The 12,348-nt window shown below is 51.0% G+C and overlaps 2 protein-coding genes across 7 annotated transcripts in view; one reads left to right on the forward strand and one right to left on the reverse strand.

Moving 5' to 3' along the window:
• The window catches only part of PPL (periplakin), a 44,312-nt gene extending 40,244 nt beyond the window's left edge, over window positions 1-4,068 (forward strand). Inside the window, exon 22 of one of the 2 annotated variants that reach the window (XM_025416606.3) lies at window positions 608-4,068. In XM_025416606.3, coding sequence (XP_025272391.1) covers window positions 608-3,265 — 2,658 coding nt within the window. In that variant the 3' untranslated portion in view covers window positions 3,266-4,068. Of the gene's footprint in view, window positions 1-604 lie in introns of both variants that reach the window. The other variant, XM_025416605.3, reaches the window with a different exon arrangement.
• Window positions 4,069-4,223: 155 nt separating this feature from the next.
• UBN1 (ubinuclein 1) overlaps window positions 4,224-12,348 on the reverse strand; it is a 39,277-nt gene continuing 31,152 nt past the window's right edge. For 2 of the 5 annotated variants that reach the window (XM_025416611.3, XM_025416607.3), the window contains 5 exons: window positions 10,007-11,326; window positions 8,781-9,024; window positions 8,410-8,499; window positions 7,732-7,802; window positions 4,224-6,458 (listed from right to left, as the gene is read on the reverse strand). In XM_025416611.3, coding sequence (XP_025272396.1) covers window positions 7,747-7,802; window positions 8,410-8,499; window positions 8,781-9,024; window positions 10,007-11,326 — 1,710 coding nt within the window. In that variant the 3' untranslated portion in view covers window positions 4,224-6,458; window positions 7,732-7,746. The remainder of the gene's footprint in view (window positions 6,459-7,731; window positions 7,803-8,409; window positions 8,500-8,780; window positions 9,025-10,006; window positions 11,327-12,348) is intronic. The other 3 variants (XM_025416609.3, XM_025416610.3, XM_025416608.3) reach the window with 3 other exon arrangements.

Genomic DNA, 12,348 nt, shown 5'->3' on the forward strand with positions numbered 1-12,348 from the left:
CATTTTACTCGAAACTATTCCAGCAGGTGAAAAGTAAGGCTCATTCTGCTTTAAAGAAACAGTCTGTAAGCTAGTGGCACGGCCCCTTGCTAACATGGCTGGGCAGCACAGTCCAGGCACTGGCCCACATCAGTGCTTCTGTTGACATGAATGTGACATGTATGCCATCCAACAAACATTTGCTGAGCGCCCAGGAGCAGGTAACTTATTTTCAGAAACCTACATCTGTCTGTCCACACCGTGGAAAATGAAGTAGCACCACAGTGAATGCTCTCTCTGTACTAAGCGCAACGTGTGGCGAGCAGAATAGGGGACAACCATTTGTGCAGTAGAAATGCACATGTCTCAAAGATGACTGCTAGCCTCTAGGAGGAACAGGATCAAAGGCAGGAGACTGTGGTTTCACTTCACACTCTTCTGTGGTTTTAAGATACGTTAAGTTTTTTAAATGGTAAACTACTCATGAACTCAGCACTGAGGGAGCCTTTGGGATCATAGGACCGCCAGTCTGACCTGCTCATAGGTGACCGAGGTGCACCCAGACCAGCTGGGAACAGGCCACAGAGCGTGCAGCTTTAACCATGCATTGTCTCCTCCTTCCCAGCAGCCGGAGGTGGGAGCGAGCCATGAGACACTGCAAGGGAGCACACCAGGCTCCACAGTGGAGGAGACATGGAAGGTCCAGAAGGAACTGGATGAGGAGACTGAGCGCAGACAGCAGCTGGAGAAGGAGGTCCAGAGTGCCCAGGAGGAAATCCGGACTCTGCAACATCGGAGCCCCCAGGAAGCAGTGATAAAGAAGGAAGTGTTGAAGAAAGTACCAGACCCTGTGCTCGAGGAGAGCTTCCAGCAGATGCAACGGACACTGGTGGAGGAGCAGCATAAGAACCAGCTGCTACAGGAGGAGCTAGAGGCGCTTAGGCTGCGGCTGCACACCCTGGAGCAGGAGACCAGGGACGGGGGGCAGGAGTACGTGGTCAAGGAGGTGCTGCGCATCGAGCCAGACAGAGCCCAGGCAGATGAGGTCCTGAAGCTGAGGGAGGAGCTGGAGGAGCTGAGGCGGCAGAAGGGCACCCGGGAAGCAGAGGCAGCCCTCCTGCAGCAGCGCATTGCAGCCCTGGCTGAGGAGAAGAACCAGGCACAGGAGAAGGTCACCAAGAAGGAGGTGGTGAAGCTGCAGAATGACCCCCAGCTGGAGGCAGAGTACCGGCGGCTGCAGGAGGACCAGCAGCGGGAGGGCAAGCTCAGGGAGGAGCACGAGGAGGAAGTGAGTTTCCTCCAGGACAAGCTCAAGAGGCTGGAGAAGGAGCGGGCCATGGCGGAGGGGAAGATCACAGTGAAGGAGGTGCTCAAGCTGGAAAAGGATGTGGCAACTGAGAGGGAGGTCGGCGACCTCAAACGCCAGTATGAGGATGAGGAAGCCAAGGCTCGTGCCAACCAGAGAGAGAAGACTGAGCTGCTCCGCAAGATCTGGGCCTTGGAGGAGGAGAATGCCCGAGTGCTGGTGCAGGAGAAAGTGCGGGAAATCGTCCGGCCAGACCCTGAGGCAGAGAGGGAAGTGGCCAATCTCCGCCTGGAGCTTGTGGAGCAGGAGCGCAAGTACCGGGGGGCCGAGGAGCAGCTGAAGAGCTACCAGAGTGAGCTGGAGGCACTCAGGAGGCGGGGCCCCCAGGTAGAGGTCAAAGAAGTGACTAAGGAAGTCATCAAGTACAAAACTGACCCTGAGATGGAGAAAGAGCTTCAGAGGCTCAGGGAGGAGATTGTGGACAAGACAAGACTCATTGAAAGGTGTGATGTAGAAATTTACCAGCTGAAGCAAGAGATCCAGTCCCTGAAAGACACCAAACCGCAGGTGCAGACCAAGGAGGTGGTCCAGGAGATTCTCCAGTTCCAGGAAGACCCCCAAACCAAAGAGGAAGTACAGTCTTTAAGGGCCAGGCTATCGGAGGAGCAGAAGAAACAAGTGGATCTGGAAAGGGAGAGGGCCTCCCAGGAGGAGAAGATCAAGCAGAAGGAGGAGGAGCTGTCCCACGTGAAGGAAAAGGTGGTCCAGCAGGAAGTGGTCAGGTACGAGGAGGAGCCTGGCCTGCGGGCTGAGGTGAACGCCTTCACTGAGAGCATAGATGCGGAGCTGCGGCAGATCGATACCCTCCGTGGGGAGCTGCGGCGGCTGCAGCGCAGGCGTGCGGAGCTAGAACGCCAGCTGGAGGAGCTGGAGCGTGAGAGGCAGGCGCGCAGGGAAGCCGAGCTGGAGGTGCAGCGCCTGAAGCAGCGGCTGGCAGAGCTGGAGGAGGAGGGGGAGGCCCGGGAGAAGGTGACTCTCAAGCAGAAGGTCGTGCTGCAGCAGGACCCCCAGCAGGCCCGGGAACACGCTCTGCTCAAAGTCCAGCTGGAGGAAGAAAGGCACCGGCGGCAGGTGCTGGAGAGTGAGCTCGAGACCCTGAGAAAGAAGCTTGTCAACCTGGAGAAGATGGAGGTCAAGGAGAAGGTGGTCTTCTCTGAAAGTGTCCAGGTGGAGAAGGGCGACACTGAACAAGAGATTCAGAAGCTGAAGAGCAGCCTGGAGGAGGAGAGCCGGAGCAAGAGAGAACTGGATGCAGAAGTGAGTCGGCTAGAAGCCAAGCTGTCAGAGCTAGAGTTCTGTAACTCCAAGTCCTCCAAAGAGCTGGACTTCCTAAGGGAAGAAAACCACAGGCTACAGCTGGAGCGACAGAGCCTGCAGCTTGAGACCCGGAGGCTCCAGTCAGAAATTGAAATGGCAGCAACAGAAACACGAGACCTGAGAAATGTGACCGCGGTGGACTCTGGGACAAACCTGAACTCCAGACTGTGGTCCCTGGAGAGAGAATTGGATGACCTCAAGAGGCTCTCCAAAGACAAAGACCTGGAAATCGATGAGCTGCAGAAGCGCCTGGGCTCCGTGGCCGTCAAGAGGGAGCAGAGGGAGAACCACCTGCGGCGCTCCATTGTGGTCATCGACCCTGACACGGGCCGGGAGCTGTCCCCAGAGGAAGCCCATCGGGTCGGTCTCATCGACTGGAACATGTTTGTCAAACTCAGGAGCCAGGAGTGTGACTGGGAGGAAATATCGGTGAAGGGTCCTAGTGGGGAGTCCTCTGTGATCCACGACAGGAAGTCTGGCAGGAAGTTCTCCATTGAAGAGGCCCTGCAGAAAGGCAGGCTGACCCCGGCTCAGTACGACCGCTATGTCAACAAGGATATGTCCATCCAGGAGCTGGCCGTCCTGGTGTCTGGGCAAAAGTAAGCACAGCTCAGCCCTCCATCTTCTTGGAAGCCAGTGGCTGGCTGTCCCCTACCCAGTAGCACCATGTCTTCTCCTCCTTGGCCCTGTGCAGGCTCCTGACCTGCGCCCTCGCTGTCATTCAACCTGGGTGAGGGACCTGCTTCATCCTCTAATCATTGGACAACCGTGATATCCCTCTTCTGTCCCTTCTCCTACACACTTCCATCAATAGACTCTCTTTGTGACATCTGGAAGCAACCCTAAAAACTAAAGCACATGACACAGGACAACTGAAGCAGACAAGCCCACTCTGCGCACTGGCCTTCACACCCCAGGTGGGGGGATTCTAGGGCAGAAAGGCCTCCCTTCCACACACCTTTCTGTACATCAAAGGACTGGGCCCCTCAAGGCTGCTGACCTACATTCACATTCCCCCAGGGTTCTGGCTGAGAGCAGACTTTCTGTCAGAGGCCTCCTGGTGAGATAGATCTGGGCTCTAGGCCAGAAAAGGTGCAAAGAAACCAGAACAGTGTTTGGCCTTCGGTGCTAGAGTGAAGGCTGTCAGCCAGACTGTCCCAGGGGAATGCACCATCAGAGAATGCGTTGTGGTTCTGAAATTATTTTCATAAAGGACTCTGTTGCTGTTAGCCTTAGCTTCAGTGCCTTACAAGTCTTACTAGCTCATTGGTATTTAGGTATACTACACACTTGATTTTCACCAAATGAATTTTAGGTTCTCTGTTATCTCATATATTATGTAACAAAATGGGACTAGGGAACTCTATTTATAGTGCAAAAATAAACACCTGGTGGCTTGATTCTAATTTCAGTGTTTCTTCTTTTGCATGTGAGGCTTATTATTTCCCCTGTTCCCTTTTGGCTTTTGGCCAAAATGGATATTCCACATATACCAGCTCCTGGGGGAAGAAGAATTAGTTGCAAAAAAAAAAAAAAAAAAAGTAGAGAATGAGAAACAATGTTTTGGAAACCTTGAAACAATTTATTGAGTTGCTTTATACAAGATTAACAATTTCCATACCACCCCCCAACACCAACATAGTCGCGCCGCACAAAAGCCACAGCCCCTCTCACACCTCAGGAGCGGCTGCACCAGGGACAGCCCCGCAGCCCTGCAGCCCCAGGCCCCGCTCTGCCTGCCGGCCCGCCCGGCCATGGCTGTGGAAGTCATTCACTCTTTCGTTACCACAAATAAAGCATAAACAAGAAAAAGAAATCTCATAAACTCCCCATCAAAGAAACGTTTCCCTGAGGCAAGAGGCATCACTAGATTCCTAAAAATGAGGGTATTCTGCTCCAGCTGCACACTCAGTGGTACATGGGGAGGAGGGAGCGCTGCAGGGAAGGGACCTTGGGTGTCCTCGGGTGGAGAAGCCTGGAGAGTTCCCACTGCTCCGTGTTCACGGACGGCCTCTGCGGCTCTGAGCTCAGCAATACAAATCTCTTCTTTGGCTCTTTTGCTACTACCTAAGACTATTCTGTAAACAAACTGGAAACCCAAGTTGCAAAAAATAGATATAATGAAGGGATAAGGAATCCACTCTAGCCCGATGTGAAACACATGTTGGTTCTTAACATTTAAAAAAAAAGGAAAGAAAGGAAAACAAAAAAGAAAAGAAAAAAAGAGCAGAGGCCTAGCCGGACAGCTGACAGAGGTCTAGCTCCGCTGGAAACCAGGCAAACCTCTGCATGACTGTGAGTTACTGAGCGCTGTACCCTGGAAGGCAGGAAGCAAGAGAGCTGCCTGTGTCCACACAGGTGTACATTCTGAGGAGGCTGATTACTCGTAACATATTTGCAACCACTTAGCCAAAGCAGTCAGTTCAGACACACCAGGTGGTACACACTTCACAGGACAGGCCAGGGCTTTGACCATCCTTGTGAAGCAGCCACTGGCTGAGTGTGCTCTGGGATAGCTGTCCTAGTCTGTCTCTGACGCACTTTCCGAGCTCATTGGCGCACCACCCTTAAGTCAATGCACAGCCCTGCTGCCTGGAGAGCTCCAGGATGGCAAGGCTTATTTCTACATGGCAGATGCTTCACAGAGGCCTGTTCCTGCAGCTCTGCCTGAGAATGGTTTCTAAAGAAAACAAACTGGAATGTCTGTGACTTGGAACCCCTCATATCCTTGGCCCTCAAAAAGGTGGAGGGCTTTGGGGCTCTGCAGTCCACCTGTATGAACTCTGAAAAAAACCAAAATGGGGGCTCTGGCTGTTGGGACCTGGGATTTGGGGGTCCAGATGACCTTCAAGTCAGGACAGCACAGATCATGATGTGCAACTGTAAAAAACTCAAATTGGCTATGTCTTAAATACAGACATATCTTTTAAAAAAGTCTTCATCTGAGATCCACTCAGAAGGCTGAATGGACGTGTGTCTAATTCTGCTCCACCATAAAGGCACTGGAATTATGTCTTACTATAATATGACATGCGAAAAGCAGTCCCATTCTATCCAATGCATTAATGGTAATGATGAAATCTGGACCAAAATAAGTGTCTTTAAAAATCCTGTCACAACTATTGAATCTACAAAGGTCTTTTTTTCTGAAAGAGCTTCATTGTCATGTTCAGCAGAGAAGCTGGCCCCCACCACAACGAGCAAACATTAGGTGTTCTGAGTACTTTTCAAAAAAAAAAAAAAAAAAAAAGTCTCCCAGCTGTGTGTTAGCCTGGATTTTTGTCCTGTTGAGCACACAGCCTGAGGATGGGACGGACACCATGACCATCCAGGGATCCTGCTGTGGCCAGAAGGAGTCCCTGACCAGTAGGGCACCATGAGGTACTGTGACCAAATGCCAGGGGTCAGGTGGATTTAGAGCACGTGTGCCAACTGCTCCACCCTGACACCAGAGCTTCGTACATGACCCAGCGCGCACCCCAGCCCAGAGTTGCCCCTCCAACGATTGTCCATGACAGAGCCGCGGAGCCTGGAGCACCAGGCCAGTCAGTGCCTCTGGAGAAGCCCAGGGCTGCTCCCCTAACAGAAGGCACATCACAGTGCCAAGAGACGCTCCACTTAGCACTCACACCTTCTCCAGAAGAGAACCAATCGGCAGAAAGAGCATAGTGATTATCCAGTTTCTGAGACCTACTTGTTCAGCTTCTGCCCAGACCTAAGTTAGTCGGGCCTTTCCTCTGAAGAGGTCACAATTTCCGTGGTACACCAGGCCCTTTTCCATGAAGTTGAGAAGCATCTGTAAAAGAATAAGCAAAAACAAAACAAAACAAAAAAAAAACAAAAAACAAAACAAAAAAAAACACAAGTCTTTCAGGATCTCGGATTCCCTTAAGGTAGCAGTAACAAAACCTCAAGGGAATCACTTAAATAGCAAAAGCCCCTGAACGCTGAGTGTTCTAGGGCTCCAATGAGCCCAAAAACCCTTGACAGAGAATGAGTGCATTGCTACTTGCAGCAGCTTGTAGTGTGCATGGCTTTCTGAGCACTGTGAAGGCAGCTGCTTGCTGCATGCCATGCGACCAGAGCGGCTTCTGTTCTCAGCTGCCACCACCATCCCCTGGAACACTGGACTCAACATTGAGGCCTAGAGACCATGCTGCACTCAAGCAGCAATGAGCACTCTCTCAGCATCAAAACCCTCAGGTCCTACAAAGACAAGTTCAAAGGCACTAGCATTCTGAGTCTGCAGGGGAAAGAAAGCAAAGCAGACACAGTCACACAGCTGAAGTAAGCATGCAGCATTTTGTTTACAACCACTCTATATAATCCTCCAACCTGAAGAAGCTTTAAAAGAGACAGAAATGGCACAAAGAAGTTTTTCTTTTCTTTTTCTGAAAATACCACAGGCCAACACCCATGTTTCCAATGGCTTTTCAATTATTTCCTGTTTCAAAGTGTGACATTCCCCAAAGCAAGCAGAGGCAATGCCATCTTTCAAACCACAAACTCTCACCTACGTGGCTCTATAACCCCCCACATTATCCTCTTGCTACAGCAGCAGCCACTAGTTTGCAGAGTAAGTCCACTGCAATTACTGCTTCTCTAGAGGAAAATGGGAGTCACTGTTGGTATAGGCTTAGCCCTTTGCTTCCTTTCTCTAAAGCAGCAAAATTTCCAGTTTGGAAATTTTCAATCCATTCTTATACCCATATGGCCTCTGGCATTCACTAGGAACACATCAACCTCAGGACATGGGGGCCAGAGACCCACAGCAAATCTGGAGGCAGACATAGATTGGGAGGCATCAGGCCACAGGTATGCCCTGCCAGGCAAGCTCCCTGTCTTCCTTCCACCCCACTACCTGTGCACCAGGGCTACCCCAGGCTCAGCTTCCTGAAGAATGGCTCTGCCATGACTGATGTAGCCTTCCTGGTCCTCTCTGGAGCAGGTCTATCATAGTAAGAATAGTAGGCCAAAACCAAAATCCCATGAAGCTTCCTGCCAGTGTTCCATTAGGTACACTTGAGAAGCAGGTTCCATTCCAGTACAGGGTGAGACCAATCACTTACTATGTACTATGAAGGTTACCAGCTGGGGCATCTGTGCTGCATACCACACCCTTTTTCTGAAATCCACTGATCTACGGAGATGAAAAGCAGGAAAAGAAATGGAATACTGCCCCAGGTCTTGCTGTGCTCCTGAACATCTGCCTTCACCCCCGAACTTAACTGAAAGTTGCTCCTGTCTGGCACACATGCTGGCATCACAGGTAAAGGTCCCTCCTAAAACATTGCCACTGTGACCTCACTGCTGTTTGGGGTCTCCCTTTCACTTAAAGTTTTGAGAGGCTTCTGTTAGCTGGCAGCACCTGGAAGGTGTAGCAGCTTAAATGCAAACGCTTTTCAGTGCCCCAATTAGCCCTTGGATATTAGCACCAATGTAAGCACCAAGTTTAGCTCAGGGACTTCCCCTGCCTTGAACACAGGCCACTACCTCCTCCCCCGTGATCACACAGGGTGAGGTTGACCCAGTGGCAGTTCCAAGTGGGGAACGAGGGGAAATTTCAAAGTGGAAGCCTGTGTCAGTTTCTGAGTACCCAAAGAGCCAGAGCCTTGAAGGACAAAGCAGGACAACACAGTAACAACGAGGTGAAGACACTGAACTTCCTGGCAGCAGACAAGGCATCTAGTGGGTGGGGAGCAGAATAGCACATTGTGTGCGTGGCACTCTGATCACCTGGCAATTACCTGGCAGACTTTGCGGGATGTGGGTGGACACGGCAGCGTGTGGGAGAGGCGCTGCACGGGGTGGGCTGGAGTGCAAGCCAGCCAGGAGACCTGAGAAAAAACAGGAGGGGAGAAAAGAACAAAACACACACATTGAAGACAGGAACAAAAAAGCTGCTTTGGTGGTTGAGATCCCAGACAACCTACTGGACAGGTTCCAGGTGAGAACCCCACGGGGAGGGGGCTCAGCATGGTTCCCAGGAACTCTGCCCATGGTCACACACCAAACAAACACAGGAACCCAGCACATGACAACAGAACTCATCAATCATAGCACAGGCACTGGGGAACCTTCTGTCCCTCCAGCATGATGAGAGGAAAGCAACACTTACTATGGTTGAGGCCGTGATGGAATGTCCCAGGAGCAGGACCCGTGACAATAGCATCCTTGGAAACCCCTGCTTTGGCAGAGGATTCGGCGCTGAAGGAGAGCACATGGAGAGGAAACTGGGAGATGATCCCCAAGGAGTTGGAATTCATGGCTCCGGGCAGTTTCGGGCTGCCGGACTTGTACGATGCAGACAGCAGATTTAAGGGCGAGGAGCTGGCCAGCAGCACAGCCCCACTCGTTCCTTTCTAGGAAAGGAAACACAGCATGGTCAGAACGCCAGTCCTGCCCGCAGCTCACTCACAGACCAGAGCTGGTAATGGATGTGCAGGGTGGGGACCCACTGGTAACCACCCCTTAAGAAGGTGAAGGTGCCCCCTGCTCTGTCGCTCCAAAGGAAGGAAGAGGAGTCTCTGACCCAGCATGGAATGGCTCCCAGGACAGTGTTCATTTAAAAAGCCGGGTATAAAATATGCCTTTGTGCGAGAAAGGAAGAGTATCTCATGTAGACAGCAAAACAGATGTAGGCATATACAAAAAAAAAAAAAAAAAAAAAAAAAAAAATGCTTATGTGTCCATCTTTATATACATAAAACACAAAGTTGTATGTGTTGATCTTTGTTCTTAGATAGAAGCAGGAAAAACCTGAAACTAAGGAATATAGTTACCTTGCAGGGGTGGTAGGACCAGGACACAGGCAGATGAGACCTTGCTGAACATACCTTTCTATAGTTTTGTCTTTCTAACTACATAGTCTTTTTTTTTTTCATAGTCTTTTTTAATATGTTGGAAATATGAAAACAACTGCTCTCTCCCATGTTCCCAACCTGCATCTAAACTTCTGTAATTACCCACAGGCAAGCCTCATGAACCACTGTACTCTGTCAAATTGCCTTATCTGACCTACAGAGTCCTTTAAAACCCAACCAAAACCTATCCAAGATACTCATATTCCTGGGGCATGAACATCTCCACAAAACTGATGATCTGAGAGGTAACGCCATTTTCATTTACTTGTTTGGACAGAAGGACAAGTAGGAGGCTATGAAATATGAAAGTAGTTTAACGGCTCGTTCTATGCCACCCAGGATCCCTGCAAACCAGTCCTTTCCTTCTGCTCATCCACAGGAGAAGTTTCAGGATCTCCTGGGATTCCTACCACCAGAAAAGTAAAGACCTGAAAACAGGAAGCCCAGTCCTCCTTCCAATTTCTGGGCTCACTGTTCCTACCTGACCTTCAGTGTCAGATCTCATTCTCCGACCAGGGCAAGGCAAGCGGCCCTGTCCACAAGACCCATGAGGGGTGGGCTGCTGTGCCAGGACACTCACTGGCAAGGAGGTAGACGATGTCACGCTGCTAACCGCGCTGGACTTCAGGGAGGAGGTCAGTAGCTTTGCCACTCCCTGGGTCCCACCGCTGGAGTCTCCATTTGGACCACCTGGAGGGGCCACCAGGGTCAGCTTCTGGGAAACAGGTGGTTTTTTCACTGCAGAGCCTGGGACAGGTCTGCTGGCAGACTGTCCTGTGGAGGGAGGCTGTACACCGGGGAGCAGGTTCCCGGAAGTAGAGCTCTGGACTGGTGTTCCTCCAGAGGAAGAGCTGCCAGAAGAAACCCCATGTTTAGAGACAGAGCTGGCAAAGGGACTATTCTTATAAGATGGCCCTGAAGAGCCGGCTGAGTGCTGTTTTGCTGGATGGCTCAGGGCGGTAGAGGACGAGGCTGGGGTCTTATGCGAGTTGCTGCTGGAGGCTGGTGTGCCTCCTGAAGAGGCCGGCGTGGAGGGATGGAAGCTCTGGCCTTTGGTTGCTGTCTTCACAAGCTGGAGGAGGGAACGATGGCACTGTGGGGAGGAAGGCTTTGGGCCCTGGAGCTTATTGACAAAAGGAGCTGGAGGGGTGAAACCCTTTTGCTGTTGAGTGCCTGCATGAAAAACTTTGACTTGGGGGCCAGGCACAGGAGCTGCTGCCTGGGGTGCGTGAGACGTCCGTGGCAAGCCATGGTGCTTTGCTTTGGACTGGTGCACTTCTGACAGGCCCTTGCTGAGCATGGCCTGACAGGATAGCTCTTTGTAGCCAGAGCTCTCTGGTTTTTTCTCCTGAGAGGACTGCCCCAGTGCCAAAGCCTGTTCAGCCAGAAAATTGAGGGGAGACTGCAGAGAACTAGAGGTTGGCGGGGCAGAAGGGCTGGGCTTTGGAAAGTTCCTCTTCTCTTCTGAGCACCCGACACCCACCATCTTCTCTGCAGGTGCCTTTGAGGGTGCCGGCAGTGGGAACTCAGAGCCCCCACCTGCTCTGCTGTTCAGTACAGCCAGTTCCTTAGACACCACCTCCAAAGAGGAGGCTGAATTACGGATCAAGTCCCCATCCAACGAGTCCTCCAGGTTGATAGGAGCAGGATTAGCAAGGCTGCCAGACGCCTGGGTTGAGAGCTCCCTGTTTGCAGCCCCAGTGCTCAGGCCTCCTCCTGGGTGTTCTGAAGGCAAAGGCAGGGGGCCACCAATCTGGCCTGATGGGACGGAAACCTTTTTATCAGGCTTAGTGGATGATTCCTAAAGGAAAATAGAAATTCTGATGTTTAGAAATGTCCAACAATGCCAACCCTGGCCTTGCAGTGAGGATGCAAATGTGAGAACACCATGAGGCCCAAAGATCCAGGTTTTCTTGTACAATCACAAAACAAGAGAGGAACAGAGCAGTTGCCGTGCCTGCTTCAACTTGAAAGTGCTAAACTCCTTCACCCTCTCTGGTTCCTAGTTGGCTGGCTTGGCTTACCAAGCATACTTTCTTGCTATGTACATACCCACCCGCAAAGAAACCTTCTCTCTCTCTTTTTTTTTTTAATATTTTATTTATTTATTCATGAGAGAGAGAGAGAGAGACAGAGGGAGAAGCAGGCTCCATGCAAGGAGCCTGATGTGGGACTAGATCCCGGGTCTCCAGGATCACATCCTGGACTGAAGGTGGCGCTAAACCGCTGAGCCACCGGGGCTGCCCAAACTTTCTGTTTCTGAAAAAGTAAAAGGCTCAAGCAAAGAGATGGCCTCACACTGTGTCAGAGTATTCCCAGTTGGAATCAGAAAACGAGGCATGGCATGAGAATTGTCTTAAGTTAGCTTTCTTTTCCTCCTTGGTCTTCTTTAGCATCTATCTCCTCAGCTCGTGCAAAGGAAAAGTCCTGTCATAGGAGCGGAAACAGGACCTACCCCATCACTCCCACATCCCAAGTGCTTAATGCAGTTTGTCTTAGACACTGTAGGAGCTTCACAGATACTTAAGAATATAGAATTGACACAGCTTATTCTCACGGACTGTTTATATATGATCAAGGGCACTATAAAGCCTCATGAGCTATTAAAAATTTTGGTAAAACAGCAATTCTTACTACACTGAAAAGTTTCTGCAAGGTCTAACATGGTTTTCAGTCTCTGTTCTCTAGCCACTGTATTACCTTCCATCTCTGCCAGGTAAATACAACAAAGCCACCTGCCCTTTCCAGTGCAGCTCCAGGCTAACCTACACCTGGCTAGCACTGTTCTGCCGTGAGGAGTATCCTCACGCTAGAAGACTTTCA

The sequence above is a fragment of the Canis lupus genome, chromosome 6 (genome assembly GCF_003254725.2).
Source record: "Canis lupus dingo isolate Sandy chromosome 6, ASM325472v2, whole genome shotgun sequence".
NCBI lineage: Eukaryota > Metazoa > Chordata > Mammalia > Carnivora > Canidae > Canis > Canis lupus.